Here is a 24,097-nt window from a genome sequence, read left to right as displayed (position 1 = left end):
TGTCAAGTCCATCTGATCCAATGTATCATTCAGGGCCCTTGTTTCTTTATTGATCCTGTGTCTAGATGATCTATCCATTGTTGTAAGTGGGGTATTAAAGTCCCCTGCAATTACCACATTCTTATCAATAAGGTTGCTTATGTTTGTGAGTAATTGTTTTATATATTTGGGGGCTCCTGTATTCAGTACATAGACATTTATAATTGTTAGCTCTTCCTGATGGATAGACCCTGTAATTATTATATAATGCCCTTGTTCATCTCTTGTTACAGCCTTTAATTTAAAGTCTAGTTTGTCTGATATAAGTATGGCTACTCCAGCTTTCTTTTGACTTCCAGTAGCATGATAGATCGCTGTCCATCCTCTCACTTTCAATCTGAAGGTGTCCTCAGGTCTAAAATGAGTCTCTTGTAGACAAAAAATTGATGGGTCTTATTTTTTTTATCCATTCTGATACCCTATGTCTTTTGGTTGGAGCATTTAGTCCATTTACATTCACTGTTATTATAGAAAAATATGGGTTTAGAGTCATTGTGATGTCTGTAGGTTTCATACTTGTAGTGGTGTCTGTGGTACTTTGTGGTCCTTGCAACATTTCACTCACAGAATCCCCCTTAGGATTTCTTGTAGGGCTGCTTTAGTGGTGATGAATTCTTTCAGTTTTTGCTTGTTTGGGAAAACCTTTATCTCTCCTTCTATTCTGAATGACAAACTTGTTGAATAAAGGATTCTTGGCTGCGTATTTTTTTTCTGTTCATCACATTGAAGATTTCCTGCCATTCCTTTCTGGCCTGCCAAGTTTCAGTAGACAGGTCTGCCGCTACTCTTATGTACCTACCTTTGTAAGTTAGAGCCTATTTATCCCTAGCTGCTTTCAGAATTTTCTCTTTATTCTTGTATTTTCCAGTTTGACTATGATATGTCCTGCAGAAGATTGATTCAAGTTACATCTGTAGGGAGTTCTCTGTGCCTCTTGGAGTTCAATGCCTTTTTCCTTCCCGAGATCAGGGAAGTTCTCAGCTATGATTTGTTTAAGTACACCTTCAGCCCCTTTCTCTCTTCTTCTGGAATTCCTATGATACAGATATTGTTCCGTTTGATTGCATCATTTAGTTCTCTAATTCTCCCCTCATACTCCTGGATTTTTTTAATCTCTCTTTTGTTCAGCTTCCTCTTTTTCCATAATTTTATCTTCTAATTCACCTATTCTCTCCTATGTCTTCAATTCATGGCCACCTCCATTTGATTTTGCACCTCATTTATAGCATTTTTTAGTTCCTCATGACTACTTCTTAGTCCCTTGATCTCTGTAGCAATAGATTCTCTGCTGCCCTCTATGCTTTTTTCAAGCCCAGCGATTAATTTTATGACTATTATTCTAAATTCTTGTTCTGTTATATTGCTTAAATCGGTTTTGACCAATTTGTTAGCTGTCGCTACTTCTGGAGTTTCTTTTGAGGAGAATTCTTCTGTTTCATCATTTTGGATAGTCCCTGCGGTAGCTCCAAACTGCAGGGCACTTCCCCTGTGCTGTCCGGAGTAACTTGTGTTGGTGGGCAGCCCGCAGTCAGACCCGATGTCTGTCCCCAGCCCACCACTGAGGCCCCAGTCAGACTGTGTGTACCTTATCCTCCCCTCTCCCAGGGGCAGGGACTCACTGTGGAGTGGTATGACCCCTGTCTGGGCTACTTGCACACTGCCAGGCTTGTGGTGCTGCTTCGATGGGATCTGGCCAAGGGCATATTAGCCAGGGCAGATCTGCAAGGGGCAGGAGGGGCAGGAGGGGCAGGCTTAGATACTTTGCTGTTGGTGATCCCCTGTGGGAGGGGCCCTGCAGCACTGGGAGGGAGGCAGACCCGTCGGAGGGATGGATCCTAGAAGCACAGCATTGGGTGTTTGTGAGGTGCAAGCAAGTTCAGTGAACGGGAACTGGTTCCCTTTGGGATTTTGGCTGGGGGATGGGAAAGGGGGATGGTGCTGGGCAGCACCTTTGTTCCCCATCGCCGAGCTGAACTCTGTCTTCCGGGGCTCAACACCTCTTCCTCCCAGTGTCCTCTCTCCCTCCCGCTCTCTGAGCAGAGCTGTTGACTTATAACATTCCAGATGTTAAGTCCCGCTGGCTGTCAGAACTCATGCGGTCCAGCCCCTCCGCTTTTGCAAGCCAGTCTCAGGGGCTCTGCTTTGCCAGCAGGCCCCCCCTCCCCCCCGTCTCCCTCCTGCCAGTCCGTATAGCGCGCACCGCCTCCCCGCCCTTCCTACCCTCTTCCATGGGCCTCTCCTCTACACTTGGCTCCAGAGAGTCCGTTCCGCTAGTCTTCTGGCGGTTTCCTGGGTTATTTAGGCAGATGTGGGTGGAATCTAAGCGATCAGCAGGACAAGATGAGCCCAGCGTCCTCCTACGCCACCATCTTCCATGCTCCCACTTGCTGTTACTTTTTAAAGAAAACGTTACTTTGCGAAAGAGTTGGAGACAATGCATTACAAGGTCATTTTTTAGAACATAGGGTATTAAAGAGGTAGTAAATTATATATGCGACCTTTGTCCCAAGTGTCTTGAAAGGGGAAACTTTAAAAAGTCACTTGCATTGGACCTCCAGTGCTTCTGTTTAACGTATAGATGTGTCAAAGGTTATATTCTGATTCCTAAACTAACAGATATTTCAGCATTTCTTGAAATGTACCAGATTTCTCTGTAATGAGAAAAATACCTTTTTAGGTTTGATAAGCCACAAGATCAAGTGACAAATCTTGTGAGTTATTTATGAAGATGAATAGTTTTTTGTTTGTTTGTTTGTTTCTGTTTTTATCTCTTGCTGATTGATTCCATTATAAATAACTTTCTAAAATTATGTTTTAAGTGTCATTCTATCTAATAATTTCTATATGATTCCTGTTTTCTTTAAACCAGTGTTCAAATTTGACAAAAATATCTTTTTGGATTTTAGGATCCTTAAGTGTTTATAATAACAAATGAAAGGGACTTGTATCCCTACTTTCTGCTTATTTCATTTCTGGTTTTTTTTCTTTGCTAATTATGTTAATAAACTTCAGCAGCTTTGCGACTAAAGTCTCAGATGGGATATCAAAGACAGTTATTGCAAAGATGTTCAACCATAAGGGTGGGAGATGTCTCATGAAATTCTTCATTTAAATCTATAAGTGATCCTTTAGTGAAGTGAGCTATAACTTGGAGAGTTTTAAAAATCTTGAGTACATATGCAAAAAAATTAAATAAGCTTAATAGAATGAGTTTGTTCCAAGTGATTTATTAATTCTATACCTAATTTAAGACTGTGCTTTATGAGCTATTTTACAGTAATCGAAAACCTAGTGCATGAATAATTTTAGAGTTAAAGAATGTGATTTTTAAAATATGAGATTGTCTGGAGCTGATTGCACAAAGAAATGAGCTCTTGTTCTAAGACAAGCAAATATATGATAGTCCCTTAAACATAGTGCTACTTCTTGAAAAAAGGAAAATATTAGCATCTTATTGTTCACATGCAATCAAGAAGGACATATTTTATGAAAGTTATATACCCTATATTCAAGGCATGCCACTGTAACTGTTAGGCATGTACCTATTTGGAATTTATTATAAATATATCTAGGCCACATTGCACTATGGAACCTAATTAAAATATGTTCATCAGGTAGTACTTAGATTTTATCAGCATCCAGCACCCAGTTTCATATTTTACCACTTAATAAGCTCAAAAGACCTTAGACACTGTATTAAAGAGAATAAATGGAAAATTAATATTAGGACCTCAAAGAGAAGCTTGATAAAATTGGAGTCTCAAGAATACAATAGCCGCTCCTTATTTCTATTTGGGAACAAAACTAATGGAAATTAGCAGTGGAAGAATATAGAGGAGATATTTTTACCATAAATAAATTAATATAAGTAAACAAAACACATTGGTTTTATGGGTATTCCATGAGGAAATCTATAACCAGGGCTGTCACTGAGGCTCTTTAAAACTACAATTATGATGTGTGGTGACTGGTGTCCTAGGGACTAGAGAGCCCTGCCAGATCCACCAAAGCCAGGCTCATCCTTTTTACACAAATAAAATGCTGACAGTGTTACTGACCATGCATTTGAATGGAAATACCTTGTATCCTTTTTATCCATACTATATGTATATTTTATCCTTTGGACAAAAGATTGTTTTTACAAAGCCACCCTTCAGGGCCATTCACTTTCTGTGTCAATGGCTCTTAACCCTGTAATCCACAGACAGCTGAGCCACATCCCTCCCTTTCCCCTCCAATCACTTCAGAGCAACACGTTGACCCAGGCTATTTTCTAGCTGTTGACACTGATGGTACATTTTCCCAAAGCTATTTGAAGAATTTACGCCTTCACGCCTGATTCCTGAGAGTCCATGCCTCTTTCCACTTCCTTTTGTAAGGACAAGGGAGGAAAGTTACATCTAGTTCTCTTTGCAAGGATGTTGTTGAAGCCTAAAAATCAGTCACCATGTAATGTGCATATGTGAAGGTAAGGCTGAAAATCTAGTGTGAAGTCTCACCTGGTCTGATGAAACCAAATCATGCACAGGACTCTATGGATGATATACAAATTGTGAGAATGGCAAAGTTTTATATCAACCTCAAATGCATAGCTCCTCCAGCCAGCATGGTACATAAAAATAGAGTGTGCGTTCTGTCAAGTTTCCTACCTTTCGAGGTCCTCATAATATTTAAGATATGCATTGTGATTTGCTATTGCAGTATACTTTACTCTGTGGGTGTTTTATTTTCAGAGTTCTCATGAGTTTTATGTATTTGTCCCAAAACAAGAAGATTTGTGTAAATTCACATATCGACACACATATTTGTGTATAGATGTTTTGTATTTGTAAATGTCAATCTCTAAAATACACAATGGTTATATAAAATATAAGTGCCTTTGGTAAAATTATATTCAGTAAAGTAGTTGCCAAAGAAATATACTCAAAACAGGCTTTCCAAGCGAACAATCAACCAAATTCTGGCCACTGAAGTGCACGCAAATTTGATTGCCAGTTCAATGAACCTCCGGCTTTATAAAAGATGCTGACACAATTTTTACCTTGGCTCCCCTCTCATTGTGCTATCAGAAAGCACTAAATAACAAACTACCTTAATTCCTATTTAAAAGTTGTGCTATGGTTTTTAAATTACATGCAAATCATTTACCAGTAATTTTCTTTATTTTCTGCTGCATTTGGGCTCTGGCATGGCTCTAATTAAGATATCTGAACAATATTTATCGGGTATCATTATGTTCTTTGATCAAAGTCTTGTATTCGGTCTCCACTTACTAATTAATAATGACCCTATCAATTGCAGACTAATTCAATTAGCCATTGCCCTGAATTTTTATTCATGGAATAAGTCAAAGTTCCCAGCCTAATCAAAATCAAGCTTGAAAGGTAAATAAAGATATGTTAATTTTACTCTCTCAGGATGATCTTATTTTTGGTGAGCTCAGCAGAAAATCACTTTTCATAACCCAATGAGAAAAGTATGATTCTTTTCCCTAATAATTTTCTAAGTTTTATAATTTTTGTCAAATACTTTATTCTTTCTGACATAGGATTTGGAGAAATTAGGTAAGAGCTTACCTGTTAACCTAATGTCGATTTTAGTTACTTCTAACTACAATTGTTTGAGAATATTTTTTCAAAACAATTCAAAAAATAAAATTTATATAGAATATTACAAAGGTCACTCATTAAAAAAAGAAGAGAAAATCAACTTATTTTCCCTTTTGGTGTCATGATTTAAGTAAATCAATACAAAGGCATTAGATTCAGTCTATATATTATATTAATCCTAATGTATAATATATAATTTGGTTGTTTTTGTCTTTTAAATTTGAGATTGAATGAGAAAATTTTAAATCATTGGACTTTCATTTACACATAATTTTAGTGAAGCCTGGTTGAATTTTCTCTCACATTTCCTCTGGAACTGAGAGAGCAAGCCTGATTTTAAGTGTTCCTATGTTGAGCTTATGAGGAAATTGCTTATGTCATATTGACTCATTCAACTTCTACTGCAACCCTTGATTGGCTTCCCTCATCCATGAAGTATGCATACAAATATATGCCATTTGGTGATTTTCCAGGCCCCTGGGGTGCATCCCCTGTGCCTAGAGCGTGTGGATTCCAACATCTAAATCAGAACAGTGGTGGCCAAGACCCAGAGCCTGCGTTGGTGTCTGGAGAGCCCAACCGTCATTTTACTACAAGCAGAAACTGTATGCTGTGGCCCCTGCTCTCCCTCCCAGTGTCCCATCACACCCATTTGCCTCCTAATACAAAGCTGGCTAGGTAGAGTAAAATATATGTTGGCTACATGTTGGCTCACTGAATCCTAAAATATAAAAGCATTCATTCAATATGTATTTATTGAATACTTACTGTGTGCCAGGTGCAAGATGAACAACAGAGAAAAACTTGCCTGCCCCTGGGATCTTATATTTGACAAGAGAATGCTTTGGATTTTGTGTTGTCAAGAAAATACATTATCCTTACAATATTCAGAGGAAAAACAGCAAGAGTAGAGAGGCTTGTCCTTCAGACTAGCTACACTGTTCAGCCTAAACTTCTGCTGGGCATTGGTAAAAAGGCCAGAGGCAGTGTTGACATCTGAAGGTCAGAAAGAGAATTCTCACAACTGCCTAATAGCTGGTGAGGGGCCAAGGGGACACTTGTGACCAGTGTGCTGGCATCAGGACTGTCCTCTCTCTGTTCAAGTAAAGGAAAATAAAACAAGATGATATGGGGCTTATTTTTCAATTTGTAGAACAGCAATAAGATAGAAATTATTCTAAAGGCATGAAGAAAAATTGTGAAAATAGAAAATTTCCTATCAGAACAGCAGATTACTAGAATGTATATATAAAGTACAAAGGAATTTTCTCCATGAATACCAGAGAGGATAAAACGAATCCTGAGATGATGAGGGAGGTATCCTAATAATAATGTGTTTCAAGGAAATTTTAAAATGTAGCAGTAGAAATTGCTTTATCAAAAACAAAATCCATAATATTGAGGACAGAATGGAGAGTAATAAAAAAGGAACATTATGAGTGAGAAAAGAACATAAATAAGAAAAATCAGAAGTAAAGAGCCTGTGTTTGGATAACTGACCTCCTAATGGAAGATACCAAAAAAGGAAGAAGCAACATTTTAAACCATAAAACAAGAAAACCTTCTGACCACACCTCCCTCCCCCAGAAACTAGGCTACAGCTTGAATGGACCCACTTGATTCCATCCATAGGCAATAAAAGAGACTCTCACCAAAATATATCCTAATATGTGATGGTGATGACCCTGAGTCATAGTGTTAATTTCAAAATAAAGAACAAACCTTGTAACTATCAGCCAGGTAGAGGGAGAAAAAAAAAGAAATGGATTATTTGGGAAAAAGTGTTACAAAAATTATATTCTTGTAAAAAAGAATGTCACATCATACATATCCATAAAGTCAAGATGGTTTAGGTGTTGAAAGAAAAAAGAAAGAAAAAAAACATAATAGGAAATCATAGGTAAATATGTAGATCATATTTGATTGATTTAATTAAGTGAACAATCTTTTTAAGCATATTAAAAATATGGTATCACAAAAGGAGTCATTGATACATTTAAGTACAGGAAAATTAAAAATTTGTGTGTAAAATATAAAATTAAATGACATCGAAAATTAGGAAAATAAAGCAACAAATATAACAGAAGCCCATATTGATACCATGTAAGTCCATAATTCTTAAAAACAATTAGAAAACCTCTAACATCTAATAAATAAAGGACATTAAAGAGACCATCTGTATATATTATTAGTGAGACTGAACCCAATTGGGAGAATGTAAATTAAATGCCACTTGTTGCCATTTATGTACATTAAATATAAAAAAGCCATTTTCAGAATTGTCATAAATGTAAAATTTTATAAAACATGAGATTGGTGACTATGCAGAGAAAGATTTATCATATACCCTAGATGCAAGTGTATAATCTTTCTTGAGAGAAAGGAAACAATGCATATCACATTTCAAATGGCAGGTCATTTAGGCCTACAAGAAATAGTTGCATCAGTGAATGAAGATATGAACTTGGGAGTTCATTCTAAGTTTTTACTGATGGCAAAGAAGTAGAAACCAATTAAAGGAATATCAATAGGGGACCTGTTAAATAATTTTCATATTTATCATGTAACTGTAACAGAGACTGTTGCACAGCCATTACACATTATTATTACTATTATTACTATTACTATTATTTATATGTAAAATATCCACAGTTGCACACCTGTTTATCTGTATCACTTTTCATTTTCCTCACCCCTTTAAGGACATCTCTGTGAAAATCAACTGACTTTCCTAGTGTGCTCTCCCAGGGAACCATCTGTCAAGCTGTTATGCAGATATCTGAAATGCCATTTATCTTGACCTTTGTCAAACAAATGCTCTTAGTTTTTCTATAATTTTCCTAAGTTAGACACTCTAAAAATACTTATGCTTCACTAAAACATTACATGATGTTTTACAACATAAGAGTTGCATTCCTACATAACCCTCATGCAATACTTTTTTCTTTACTTCTATGTCATTTAAGCCTCTCTATATATGAATCTCTCATTTTTTACTCATATAATTAAAGGAAAATAAATCACCATAATTTCAAATCTAATTCTCTCTTTTAGTATTATTTTGGAACCATTTCCCTCCAGTAATTAATCTTAGTATTCAAATGAGGATGTACAACATTCCATAAAATTATATTACTTTTAGTAAAACATTTCACCCATAAATGGGAATTTCAGTTGCTTCACATTTTCTCTATTTTAATTGAAGATGAAATTACTATTTTTTTAAGAAGGTGACCAAAATATACTATGTTCCAGAAGTTGCTTGTAGGACAATCTAACCACCCTCTTTCTCTGTTTCTATATTTATGCTTCTAATAACATTCTGAGAGTGATAATAGATTATTTCCCCAGATTTATTTATTGTTTTACTCTTAGCAGATTCTATTATAGCCCTTAATATATTTTATATGTTGTTTTTACACACTTAGTAAATATTAATTCACCTAATCCTCATAAAAATCCTATGAGGGTTGTTATCTTCATTTTTCAGATAAGGAAATTGAGATGTAGAGAAATAAAGTAGCTTTCCCAAGGGCATATAGCTAGTGAGGGCAGAGCCATTTGGGGAACCCAGACCATCTAGCTCTTCTACAATAGACTGCCTCTTAAGAAGATCGGAGAAGATTTTTAACTAGTTGCCTTTCCCCGTAAAAATTGGTTGGTGCCACTGTGATACTATATTTCCTTGACCAATGTATCCTCTGTACAAAAACAAGAGAAAGACTCTTGGCATTTTCTGTTATGGTACCTTGTGGCCTCCTTAGGCATGGTTGGTTCTTGTCCATAGAACATACTTAGGAAGTAGTTTTAACTCAATCCAGCAAAACTTTTATTGAGGGAATTGTTACATATAAGGCACATTTAATACAGATCCAGACATGAAGAGCAGAGCAGTAAGCCAAATGTCTACCCATACGCCAGCTCAGTGCCCTAAATAACCTGCTGTATTTGAGCCAAACCCCTGGAGGTAAAGGTCTATCTAAGACAGCTGAAGGCATTTTGTCTAGCATGTTTGCAGTACAAGTTTAACTCAGAAGATCCATAAGAGGGCAAAGTGCTCATGAGCTAAGGGTTAGCATAGATACAGATAAATGAGCTTTTCTGGGATCATCCTGCATGCTGAACATGAGGGTGACATGTCTGTGAGTGTGTTTCACTGTATATACCCTGTTGCAGCACCTTCGTGTTAAGTGTGGGATGCTGATTATTTTTACATTAAAGAAGGTTTGCTTAGGCCTGGTATTCTAAGTTTTTTTTGCTACATTAAGTAGCAAATTTTAGGACAAATCCAGCTTGAAACAGATTGCTGACTATTAAAGTAGAGAAATTTACTTAACTGGAACAAAAAAGAAAAACATTTCTAGATCACAAACAAACAAACAAACAAACAAACAAAAAAGCTGGAGAAGGGGAGCAGTTAGAGTGGGAGAAAAACGTTATCTGTTAGAAAGAGCCAAGAAACACAGCTTAAGGAGAAAACATCTCCACCCAGCAGGAAACCCAGCTGACTTTAAGAAATACCACAGAAAAAGAGATATGCTATAAGACTCTTCATTGCGTCATTGTAGCTAAACACTCATAGAAGTTTAAAGAGTGAAGAATCAAGCCATGGAAATGTTCATATTCTTGGAGACAGTTTGAGTTCCTGTGTGTTTATAGCCTTGCAAGCAACACAGTGACTCAGAGTGTTGGAAGATTTTTTGCCCATTTAATTGAGTGTCAACAACATTAAAAGCATTTTGAAGACCAGTAGCAATGCCTAGGTGTCTGCACAATTATATTTGGACTTAGAACAAAAGCAATCTGTATTTTTAAGCCTGGATAGGTGAAGTAACAGAGCCAAAATTCATGTTAAAACACAGGGCTCTTCTGGGGCACCTGAGTGTCTCGGACGGTTAAGTGTCCAACTCTTGATTTTGGCTCAGGTCATGATCTCATGGTTTGTGGGTTTGAGCCCCATGTCTGCGCTGACAGCACAGAGCCTTCTTGGGATTCTCTCTCTCCCTCCCTCACTTCCCCTCCCCTAACTCATGTGCACATGTTCTCTCCCTCTCTCTCTCTCTCTCTCTCTCTCTCAAAAACAAACAAACAAACAACAAACAAACAAACATTAAAAAAAATTACAGGGCTCTTCTCGTATTATAAATCCAGGATTGTTTTGGTTTGGAGCTTAGAGTTTCTGTAAGTTTAATGAGTGTAGTGAGAAAGCTTTGAGATTCTCCAGAAATTTCTGAAATAATCACAAAGCATAGCAAGAAATCATTGAGTGAGAATTTTTATGTATGATGGAACTTTGAATCAGAATGTTGAATTTGAATCTAGTATCCTCCCTTTACTCACTATCTATCTTTGGATCACACATTATAATATATTAGCCTCTGTTCCCTCATCTCAAAGGTACTGTACAGGGCTGTAGAGAGGATTCATTGAGGACACACAAGAAAGCACTTAGCATAGTGTGTATGAGGCAACAAAAGTTTCCTTCCCAGGTATCATCATTTTGCCACCTTGCTTTGCTGCAGGATAGATATTTTAGATGATATAATACATGTTAGGAAATATGCAGAAACAAAAATATTTTCTAGTTTTGATAAACTTTCTAAAGTATTTTAATAAAGAATTAAAGGTAGTTTTCTGTCTTACTTCATTGTCCAAGTTGAGTCTGATGTCTTTAATTAAACAGTGTTACAAAAAGTGGTCAAATCCCCTGTGAATTTTTAAAGAAATTTTCCTAGGCTGTGAAACTTTGGGAACTTTTTTCATATCTTTATTGAAAAGCATCTAAATACAATCACTAAATATGGTCTATTCAGTATATTCACCCTGGCTCTCTCTTTTCATTCATGGACTATGTCTGACCCATGACTGTCTATTTGTGGCTGCATACATCTCACAGGATAAAGAACCTGAAATAGAAACAAAAGGACATAGTGGTTGAAAGCCACCAAGGTCACATATGGGATCATGACAGTGAAAGATGATAAGATCAAGGATGTAAGCAGGGCACTTAGTCACAGGAAGTAGGAGGAAGTAGGTCGCTATTGTGGAAGGAGAGCGGAAGCTGTAGATCAAGGAACATTAATAAACCTAAAGGTAAAGCTCTTACAAGAATTGTCCACATAGAAAACAAAGATTCCTATATTTTTTTAATTAACATAATAAGATATAAGAAAAGCTTCATGAATTAGAGAACAGAATTCTACTAAATTATTCAATGTTATGTATTCTTTTTCATGAAAATCAATGCTGTCTTTTGCATTTCAATCACATCTTGATTAATTTAATGCTTACTGAGTCTCCATGCGTGTTTTGCTTTTGTAAGTATGTATTTTGTAGGAAAAACCACCTCATGAGCACAGATCCCACAAATCAGGGATGCATACTGTAATCCTCCTTCATTTTTGAAGAATGTCCAACTTTCTCCTCAACATTTTTAGAATTGTAGTTTTCTAAACAAGATTTTCATTGTACAATGATTACTATTATTCAATTATATATTCCTGAGCTGATTAAAACTCATGGAAATAATGTTGACTTTTTATTTAATGTTTAACTGTGATACATATAATATCATTTCTATTCCTAATGTGTATACAACTAGAGTCTGATTTTTATTAAAATTGAAATGACCAGTAATGTCAGAAAACTGAATTATAAGCACAGGCTCTGGAAGACAAGCTGGGGAAGACCTTCATCCCAAGAAGATCAGCCCTGCCTGCCCTATTCAATCTTAGTTGCACAAAACTGCACAGCTAGAGGAATTTGGTTTAATATAAAATTGATTGGTAGACTAAAATGACCATCGTTTTATTTTAAAACAGTCAAAATAGTTATTCAGGTTTTCAACTAAGTTTATCCAGTGGCAAAGTCAAAATTATTAGCCAATCACAGACTCAGTCATCAGTTTCAAAATACAAATAATCAGTGGATCTTTGGCTTTAACATGTATGTTACTTAACCTCCTGAATTTGAGCAACTTGCACATTTATAATGGTCTCTGCTGTGGCATTTAAATTATGTCTTTTCCTCTTTTAGGTGGACCTTCTGGTCCCTACCAAAGTAACTGGCATCATTACACAAGGAGCTAAAGATTTTGGTCATGTACAGTTCGTAGGTTCTTACAAACTAGCATACAGCAATGATGGAGAACACTGGACTGTATACCAGGATGAAAAGCAAAGAAAAGATAAGGTAAGTGATCCAGGTGGTTTATAACATGCAAAGTGAAGGACCAAACTCTATCTGAATATGACTGAATGAACTGCTTAGACATATGTATTAAAAATAATGGCTATATCCACTGAGAAATGTATGTTAAATTAAAAATTCTAACATTTTCCATAGTAGCAATTATCTAAGATCCAGCTAAGTAAAATTTGCTTATATTTTATAAACCTAATAGGAGCTTGAATAATTTAACTTAAAGCACATGTAAATACTTATTGTCTGAATACTTGTCACTATTAACTTTACTATTAAAAAACGTTACTGACATTAGGCAAAAAATGTAGTTTGGCAAAAAATATTTTAAAAATTAAAAGATTTTTAAGTTATATATTTCCTTGATTATTTTGACAATAGGAATTTTAGAAATGAACAAATTTTGACTATTATACTGTTTCATCAAAATTAAAATACAGGATGTTTCTCTGCTCAGTTTCCTTCATTGTGTTTTAATTAATAGATTTGTTTAGTTTTTTTAACCTGTGTAAGCTGTTTTAATATTATCGTAATAAATATATATTATTGCAACATCCAATTCTACACTATACTATTTGTAATTGTTTTTCTAAATGTTCTTACCATTCTAAATATCGTTCTGTAGTATCTCCTGGTCTGAATTTGTGTGGGGCCCTAGAAAATGGAAGTGCTCAGGGTTCATATCAATAACTAATTGGACCAGATGTTAATTGGACCAGTTGGGCCAATGACACTGCAACTCATTCATTGCTTGGAATGTTTGTGCTAAGAACTCTACCTTTCTAAAGACATCAACAGAAACAAACTTCTTACTTCAAGGATTTGGGGGGAAATATATAATACGTTAAGTATTTCTGAGTTCACAATGACTTTTTTCCATTTTGTGTAGCCTTTTTATTCCCTGGTATATTATTCACCAGCAGAGAGTTGGGAATATCTTTCTTTTTCAAAAATTCAAGACAGAGAATTTATTAATTTTCCAAGAAATACTAAGCCTAGATGGCTATTTCAGTGAGTCAACAGAGTCTGAATTCACTTCACATAAAATTCATTTCAGGGGAGACATATCTTTAGGTTTAGATTATAAAATCCACACCTGTTTACCTTTTAATATCTCAGAACACATCCATTTAGCATCTAGAGATACATTTAACATCTCAGAACACACACACATTTTACATTTTAACATCTCAGAAATTGGTATATCTTACAATGTCATAATTTTAATCGGAGGCATTTATTATTTTCTAGAAGAACCTAAAATAATGGCATGTTTTCTAATCAGTAGCATCGTAGATTGAGTGTATATAGGGTTTTTTGTGAAACTGTCTTCAAATGTACTTTTGACTGTAGTCAAATATCTGCTGTGATTTATTGTAAATAACTATTTCAGTTCCTACCTTTCACTTTTTCACAGTAGGCATTCTGATGCATAGAAAATGAAAATATGTTCCGTAAGATGAAGCTTTTTAAACTTCATAAATTATATAGCTCTTAAAATTAATTTTAAAAGAGATAAGTATTCTCATACATTTTCCATGTGTAATGTTCACTAAAAAGCATATCTGTAATAGCAAAATCCTTATATAGATTGATTTAGGGAGGAGGTATAATGAAAAATATGATTAAACTGTTGTACTGCTTAAATATTTTTTGACTCCATTTACATTAAGCTTGTCATTTCATGATTATATGTAAATAATTTTTTAATTTTTCCTTTAATTAATAGATTAGGCATTTGCATGTTAATACACTTATTATCTGTCTGAACTGTATATAAAATTTTCATCAAGTTGACCAGGTTACTTGATAGTATTCAGGTATTTTATATCCTTACTGATTTTCTATATCCTTGTACTATCAATTACAGAAAGAGCAATGTGGAAATTTCCAACTATAATTGTGATGTTCTTTATTGCTTCTTATAGTTATATCAGCGTTTGCTTGATGTATTTTGAATGTATTTTTATTTATTTATTTATTTTGATACAGACAGAGAGAGAGCATGTAAGCGGGGAAGGGACAGAGAGAGGGGGAATAAAGGATCTGAAACAGGATCTGTGTTGAGGGCAGAGAGTCCGGCAGAGAGAGGGCTCGAACTCACAAACCAAACTGTGAGATCAATAACCTGAGCCGAAGTCAGACGCTTAGCCACCCAGGCGCCCCTGCTTGATGTATTTTGAAGCTCTGTTAAAAGATGTGTGAACAATTAGGACTGTGGAGTCCACTGCATCGACTAGCTCCTTTATTATTGGAAAATGACCTTTATCCCTGGAAATATTTTTTGATGTGGATTCTATTTTGCTGTTAATAGAGGCACTCCAGTTTTCTTTTGATTAATGCTATGTTGGTGTGTGTTTTTCATTCTTTTACTTTTAACCTATTTGTACCTTATGTTTGAAATGCACTTCTTCTATGCAGCATATAGTTGGGTCTCCTTTTTCCATCCTACTATCTCTGCTTTTTGACTAGAGCATTTAAGCCATTTATATTTGATATGAAAGTTAATATGATTGGGTTTAAATCTATCATCTTTCTGCTTATTTTCTACTTGTTGCATCTTTTCCATTTTTTTGTTTCTATCTTCTTTTGGATTAATTGAAGTTTTTTTAATGATTCCAGTTAAGATTTTGTTGTTGTTGTTGTTGTTCACTTACTTGGTATACTTTTTTGTTGTTATTGCAGTGATTTCTTTAGGCTTTGTAGCATACAAACTTAGTCTACCTTCAAATTAATGTAGAGCCCTAGAAACCTGCCTCTAGAAACACAAAATAGACCATGACTATCAATCCATGGACTTAGGAACCACATTTATTATAACATATGATTTTGACATTCCCCAAATAAGTCTTACTGTAAAAAAAATAGGCTCCCACTGGCAAGTTGGTCACCTATGAAAGTAAATTGATACTTGGTGAATAGGATATAAGCCAGAATTCTTATGGGAGCCAATAAATCACTATCATCTATTCAATGTAAAAATTTCTGAAGAGTTAAACCATTTTAATATTTATAAACATAACAATTGGATAAACTTATACCATGTAATTGGTAGTTTTAAAACTAAGCCAGTTTGTTTATGGTATTATAAATAATTTGGTATGTTGAAGAAAAGCCTTAGGTAAGTTTACTATTTACTCCTGAAGGAAATGACAAACACCAACAAACTGTACATAAGAATATAGCAATTACTATTATGATAAAGAAATAATGTATAAGAAGGAACTGTAAAAGTTCTTTGAACACTTGGAAAAAAATATATATATATGTGTGTGTGTGTGTGTGTATTATATATATATATATATATAATTATATTATATTATATATATTTATAATTATATTATATATATATATATAATACACACACACATTCCAATGTATACATATACCAATCAAAATAAATGTTTATATATAATCCAAATAACTATTGTGCTTTGTTATTATTATTATTTTTACTAAGTATATTATACTCAGAAATTAATTTTTCTGAATAAGCCATTTCCTATTGATTCCTAATATTATTTGTATCTTCTTTCCCATGGTTACTTTCCATAAGGGAGAAAGTCTGCAATGTTTACAAGTGTAAATTCAACTACAAACTTTCATCCACACAAATATGACAAATAAATTGAATGTTGCAGGGCAAAACATGTGCTTGTGAAATGTTTTCTGTATGTACCTTTCCAAGGAAATATTTTCAAAAATTTTTCTAATTCTTTTTGTGTCCTTCTGTTTTTATTGACCACTTTGCTCTAATAGATTTTAGGCTGTTTATATTGAATTGTGATACAGATCCAGAAATAAGATTACTTCAGAAAAACAATCTCAAAATAATAGCAATTTTCTAGGTTTACCACAGGTGGTGTAAATGAAATACTAAAAATGTAAGAATGTCAAATTTTTTTAAAAACGTATGAATATCTTTTCTGGTTTTTATTAGTCATAACGGACTAAGCCTCAGGAAAGCGATGTCAAGGAAAAAGTATATATGTATGTAAGAGTATCTAAATATACGTATCAACATATATTATGTATATATATTTGTGTGTGTATGCCAAAAGTCAACTGAAGAGAAATAGATGCCTGTTCTCTTCATTGAATTGTCAGTTTCTCACTACCTTCTCAGAACTTATATAAGAACTATAATTTATTTTAACATTTTATTTTTTGACAAAATTCTTCATTTTATCTTTCATGATTGAGCACGTGATGACACTACCTCATTACGATCTCTACAATCTTATTTTTCTCTTTCTAGTCTACATTTTCTAACATTTAACCAACTTTAATATTTCTCTACAACATGGATTCAGATATATTTTTTAGTTGAAAGTCAAATGTTCCTTTGCTCTCATGAAAGTGACATTTGTTTTATACGCCTGAAGCTGTTTTTTATTGCAGTTAGCAGGAAAATTGCAAAATTTGACAGACACTTTCAGTATTTAATTTTTAAGGTTATAAGCCAAAGTAAAACAATAATAAATTTCAGGAAGCCTTCTTATATGGAAAAATTAGAAATGAAAATGGATTTTCTCATCCAATATATTAGTCATAATGTCATGGTGTTTAAATAAACCTGAATTCACACCATGGGGGCTTTCTTCTTGGGGGAAAAAAAGATGCTGGTAATATTCTATTTGTCTCCCTCCCTCGAATTATCCAGGTTTTTAAAAAGCATAAATTGCAACTATAATCTGGATATTCTATAAAAGAACGTAATCCAAAACTCTGTTTACAGTAAGATTTTATTGGCCCTGAACAGTGAATGCCACATATTCATCAAGAACAATCTTGCAACATCTTGGTGAACTCTAATTCACTGGTTACCAAAATTACCTGATCATAACACTCATGGGGGAGCTTGTTAAAAAATACTGATTTCTGGGTGCTGCCTCTGGCTCTCTGGGGATGAGTTGGAAATCTAAATGTTTACAGAGGCTCCAGCTAATTTGAATAATAAGCACATGTGGGAAAGATGACTCTAATTGGCACCAACTTTAAGTTTTTGAAACTAAGTGTAGTTTTGGATTCTTCTAGTCAGAATGGAATGTATTATATTATAATTCTTTAGGACTGGCTGGCCACTAATTTGTCAGTGGAAGTCAGTATGAATCAATGTCTCCAAAAGTAAGTTTAGATTTTAACATTTGCCACTTCTCTCATGAACACCAGAAAGTAAACATGTATTAGTTTTAAACAAAATTTAAATTTAAATAATAGATCTAAGTAGTTAGGAACACAGATTAGGTGGGAAAGCACCTCGAAGAATGTGACATTTATATTCATTCAATCATCTATTCAGCAGGCAGTTACCGTCTACATTCTGCTGGATACACTGGGGGAAAACCTGAATATGACAGTGGGTCAGAGAAAGCCCAGTCTAATGAGGAACTTGAGAATGGTGGAAGACCTTTGATACAGTCAGCTAATTTTGAAGACTTCAAATATAACCTGCCAAGTGTATAACTTGAGAAAACAAGTATAGGAAATAAGTAACATGATCTTAGAACAATCTGAGAACAATAAGAACAATATTAAATTATGCTCATTTCATAAAAGTCTGTGACTCTCCAATGGCGGGGGGGGGGTGCGGGGAAGAGATCCTCATTCTTGTCTACTTCCTTTCTTTTTTCAACGTCGATGTGGAAAAAAAATAAGCAGCAACTCCACCAATCCCCATTAGCAAAGCCTTCATAGTCTGTATTGGAGTATATATTCAAATTAATCAGTAAGGACAGATGCCACAGGGCATCCTTTCATTCCTGCTGAAGCTGGCACTCTCGGGTAGCTGAAATTAAATGTGAATATTTAAAGCCTCAGAAGTCCAGCTCTTCAGTGAGGCAGAGGTCAGGTGGGGTGTCAATTTAGTAGTCGATTGCCATGCTGCTCTTTTGAAATTTGACCTGCGTGAGAAATTTGGAACCTACAGAATCCCTTGGGAGGTAAAATAAATGGAATCCCCAGTGGCATTGGGTGAGAAGGATTCTAGCTGGGGGAAGTGAAAGAGAGTGAATCAGTCTTTCAAGGTGGAAAAGTCACATGTTTCTGAGCAGCAGGATCAAGGACATCAAGTCTCTCGTCTTGCCTAGAGACCATTAGTCTCATCCACTCAGAGTCTTACTACTATTTTCAAATAAAGCAGGGAGAGAAAGAGAAGATGCTGCTTTTCTGAAAGCATTTTCTGACAACAAATTGACTCTACACAAAGCACTCGGATTCAAAAATAGCAAATGAGTTGTGCCCCTACATGACAGAGATTTATATGTAGTCACTGTAGTGTACTTACTTAGGTATTTGGTGATTGACTTAATTGGAGCTAAGTTAAAGAAACAATGCTATAGTTTCAGCATTGTCTAAAAATAGGGACAGTGTAATTTAAATAAACACCATCTGGTATCAACTTATTTAAAATTGTATCTGCTTTCTTCCTTGTCGCAATCCAGTATTATGGGACCTTACTTGGATATGTGTTGGTATGAAGAATAAACAATTGTCCGTATTCACATTAATGTGGATGTTATTAGATTTTCAAACTTAAGACATCACGTGAGAATGTGTCTGTTTTGGCAGAATGTAAAGTTCAGTGATGAGTCACCCTTTTTAATAAAGGTTGATAACATACAGAGACAAAATATTTAGTAAAAACACGTAAGTAAAGACGTTCAGTTATTGACATAACCTGTGTATACCAACTAAAAAATTCAAGGAAATCCAATGATTCCTTATGTAGCTTTTATAATTCATGTTCTTGACAAAAAGAGAATGGAGTCCCTGTAAATTTTACTAAGGCCTCGGACCAAGAAAGCCACATCTCTGTAAAAAAACCCACTATAGAAGAATTGATCTATCAATGTGAAAAGCCATTTGCAGATCTGGATATGCCTGCTGGAATGGGAAAGGACATCCACACTGAACAAATTTAAGTTCAGAAAGCAGCATATTGTCACCAATGAGAAGTATGATAGCAGTTATTAAGGTGCACAGAGAACAACACAATATGGAATCACTTACCAGAATCAGTTGTGAGATGGGGACTTGAGGTCAGAAACAAGGCACAAGACTGGATGCAAGTCCAGACACAAATAGACAAGGGCAGATGAGCTACACGGAGGACTGTATTTCCATTTCCATATTTAACATGAACTCCAAGTGTCCTGTCTACCCAGAGATGTTTGTTCCTGAACCCAGGGTAAATGGTTTATGAGAAGGAAAGGAAGGGAGGACCAGGAAATGGGGCTACTGGGATGGAGGTGAGCAAGAGAGGGTTAGTAACTTCAATAATTATAATTGTAGAATCGAGTAACTGGCTAAATGCTGGAAATAAAAGGCAAGGTAGAATGATAGACTAGCCACAGGAACAGTCAGAAGCCATTGATCTGAAGAAGCTCATTAAGAAGTCATTCAGGTTATTTGGAGACAGCAATAGAAAGCTGATTGCCTTTCTTCAGGGATCAATTTTGAAGTTGCAAAGAAAATTCTTTGTACGTTATTTCACATTCTATAATATTAAAGACTAACAATGTAAAATAATTTTGGCCATTGAAGCCTTTACATTTCTTAGATGCCATTTGGATTTTTTAATCTTCTTCATTTAAAACAAACAAACAAAAAGAGTGCTGGTCTGAGGACACACCATAAGGTAGCAGAAAAGAAAAACAAACATCAGGCACAAAATCCATAAAACTCACTGATTTGGGAGTGGGCTGGGAACAAAGGGAAGAAAAACATCCCTGCCGCTATGACTCTTATTTAGTGACATATAATATCCCAGCACAGATGCTATGAAACCTCATTCTCAGTGAGACAGAAGTTCAAGATGTTAAAAAACAAACATTCAAGAGGCACCTGGGTGGCTCAGTTGGTTAGGGAATGGACTTCAGCTCTGGTCATAATCTCACAGATCCTGAGTTTGAGCCCCACATCCGGCTCTATGCTGACAGCTCAGAGCCTGGAGCCTGCTTCAGATTCTGTGTCTCTTCCTCTCTCTATCCCTCCCCTGCTCACACTCTATGTCTCTCTGTCTCCCAATAATAAATAAACGTTAAATTTTTTTTAATTCAACCCAGTAAATGTGAAGATCTAATTGGCTTTATTAAATGATGTATGAATGGGCAGCATCCCTTCTAGCTAGTAGAGGGAGCTCAGAAGAGTCGTACAAAATGGAAGGTTTTTATAGAGGGGGGATAGGACAAGAGTTACTAGCACAAGAGGATTGTTCCAGGCAAGGCTGCTTTCCCTTAGGGGTCAAAGCAAAGAGTCTTATCAGGCAGATTACTTCATCTTCCTCTGGGGGATGGAGAGAGCCCATGTGGCAGACTCCTTGGCGCCCATCAGAAAATTCCTGACCGACCAGTTAAGACTGCATTTCCGGGGGAGGTTAACTGCAGTCAGATTATGTATTAAACCCTAATTTTCAAACTCAGCCTAACTGATGCCTTTTTGGATCTGTGGGTTTTGTTTTTGACAATGGAGAAAGGAGCAAACAATGCAGAAAAATGCAGTGAGGGTTAAATACATGTTTTTTTTTTTTTTTTTATTTGTGTTAATTATCTTATATCCTAAAAACATAAGAACTTCTTGGTTTCTGGAAAATTTGATAAGTTACCTTAAAATTTGAAACCATATACTTTTTCTAGGTAACAGATGTTTCTGCATGAATGAAAAAATGTGTGAAAAACACATGAAATACATTACATAACATGCTATTAAAGTAAAATGTTCATTGAAAGTAATTTTTATTATTACATATCATTATTATATTTATGGCCTTAATTTTCCCAAGGCTCAAATGCCAAAAAACTTTAAGTGTCTTAATTTTTGTCGTCCTAATCCACACTCATCAGAAATTAATAAAAATATCCACAGTGAAAATTCTGAATATCTCATGTTTTTGTTTGACATATATTATTAAGCACAATTGTTTAATGACATTATCCCTCATGGAAAATAATTACACATTCTCTTATTAAGTCGTGCCTGTATTACGACTGTGAGGGACCGTCAAGTGTTAGCCCAACTATGACCCTAGCCACTGATTAAAAATGTTGACACACTAAAAATACTGATTAGCGACAGGTCCACAATAGAATAGTCAAGGCTGTAAACCTTTAATAAGTTGTTTAAACTTCAAAAATGTTATTATTCATTAAAAGGCAGTGATGAACCTGACAGAAATAGCAGAGCTTAGCTGTGAAAGATTTTTAATAGTTTTATTAGAAAAAAATAGAATCCTATTTAACTTGAATCTGATAGTTACCATCCCCACTATTAAAATGAGCATTTGATCAGTCTGAGTAAGAGAAAAAAAAACATGTCATTATTTTGGTTGTTGGAACTATGCACTTACCATTGGCTGGAATACAGCAAAAAATATGAACCCACTTCGTTTCTAAGTAATTTCCAAACAACTAATATTTTGACTGCTGAATATGCATATTTTGAAGGTGAAAAAACCCTCTAGGATGTCAGTTCCACAGGGCACACATGCCGTTTTTCCTGTCCACCAGCACCCGTTCAGCGGTAGTGTGTGAAGCAATGGAAGTCTCTGACTTTCCAAATGAATTCATGTTCTAGTCTTTTTCTACTCATTCCACAGTTTAAATCCGAAAAAGGATAAAAGATGCCTGTCATAATTCCATGCTTATAAGAATCCATAAAAGGATTTCTGGATCTGCCACACCCTATAAAACGACCCGTTAGGCAACGACACTCATGTCCATACTTCTTTTTGTTGGATCTCAAAGAGAAAGCTTATTTATATGTATGGAGGGCTCTCAAGGCGCTAAGGTACTAAGCCCCTTGGGGCCCTTATTGTAGAAGCAACACATTTCTCATCATTATAAGGCTTCTGGTGTAATTTGAAACACAAAGCTGATTAAAGGATAATTTTAAAAATTAAAGATGAACCCAGCGATTATACCTGGATGAAAGGAGTATTTTTTTCCAATTTTTCTATAGAAAAAAAAACCCAGAAGACCAAACACAGGAATTAATTTCCTGCTTTCCAATAAAGCAAGAAATAAAATTAATTTTGTACAGATAAATGAAATGTTAAATAGTTGACAATAATTAAAGGAAGGCATTCTTCATAAGGGAGTGAAAAAAATATTACTTTTACATAGCAACGTTCCACTTTTGATTTATTTTCTTCTTTTTGGTAGTTTAGTAATATCTATAAGCATTGGCAAAGGTGATTTTTTCCTCCTGATGTCAAATATAATTTAATTATCATTGTGCTCTCAACACATTGAAACAAAAAGACCCAGGATCCAGCTCAAACCCAAGTAAAGTTTGCAGCTGCTCAACTCAGGGCCATTTACTCTGTTCTTCATTTAGAGTTGCTAGATTTACCAAACACAAATGCAGCATACCCTGTTAAATTTGAATTTCAGATCAGCAATGGATAATTCTTTTAGTATAAGTATATCCCAAGTTTGTATCTGCAATCCTGTCTCCATTAAAGATCTCCCAGATTTTCCAGCTAGACCAGATGTTCTTCTGAGAACACACATAAGGAAGACAGAATAAAGTGGGGATGCCTTTCTTCCATGCCTAGTCAAGCACACACACACCCTCACAACCTGCTTCATCTTTGAGCTTTCACTTTGCCACCTCTTTGTCCATCTCCAGAAATATTTTCTCCAACTCCCTGACACTCTTTCCTCCTTAGCAGTCTGGCTTAGAAGACACATGGCTGGATGCTGAAATCACTACTGTGTTCATATATATAGTTGTGTACGAAGTCATTTCTGACCAAAATAGGATGAAACTCTTCAAGGAGATGTGGAGTGAGGAAAAGGTTCCTAAGGTGGGGTAGGAATTATCAGACACCAATTTCTCTACTGCCACATCATGGAAATTTCTACTATGAAGGGATAGAGTCAGACTACAGATTGTTCTGATACAATGCAAAATGCCCTGTGTGACTTAGGAAATTTTGAGATGAGCATTGAGCTTTATGAGAGAGGCAGACTGTTTTGTACTTTTATAGAAAAAAGAAAAGGCATTTCTACATTTCTGATGTTATACTAAAAAAGAAAAAAATAAGATGGTCTTACTCTCCTACTACTCCTGGTAATATCTCCTGTAGATATCTTTAAAAAGCAGATGATCAGGGCACCTGGGTGGCTCAGTCGGTTAAGGGTCTGACTCTTGATTTTGGCTCAAGTCATCATCTCATGGTTTGTGAGTTCAAGCCTCACATGGGGCTCTGCACTGACAGTGTGGAGTCTGCTTGGGATTCTGTCTCC

The 24,097-nt window shown here is 35.4% G+C and overlaps 1 protein-coding gene across 1 annotated transcript in view; it reads left to right on the top strand.

Annotated features, from left to right (window-relative positions):
• EDIL3 (EGF like repeats and discoidin domains 3) overlaps window positions 1-24,097 on the top strand; it is a 319,001-nt gene that overhangs the window by 285,082 nt on the left and 9,822 nt on the right. The window contains exon 11 of the mRNA XM_042956589.1: window positions 12,684-12,839. Within this exon, the coding sequence (XP_042812523.1) occupies window positions 12,684-12,839 (156 nt within the window). The remainder of the gene's footprint in view (window positions 1-12,683; window positions 12,840-24,097) is intronic.

Source organism: Panthera tigris, chromosome A1, assembly GCF_018350195.1.
Source record: "Panthera tigris isolate Pti1 chromosome A1, P.tigris_Pti1_mat1.1, whole genome shotgun sequence".
Taxonomy (NCBI): domain Eukaryota; kingdom Metazoa; phylum Chordata; class Mammalia; order Carnivora; family Felidae; genus Panthera; species Panthera tigris.
The sequence above is the reverse complement of the archived record's forward strand: the minus strand, read 5'-3'. Positions and strand labels throughout refer to the sequence as shown.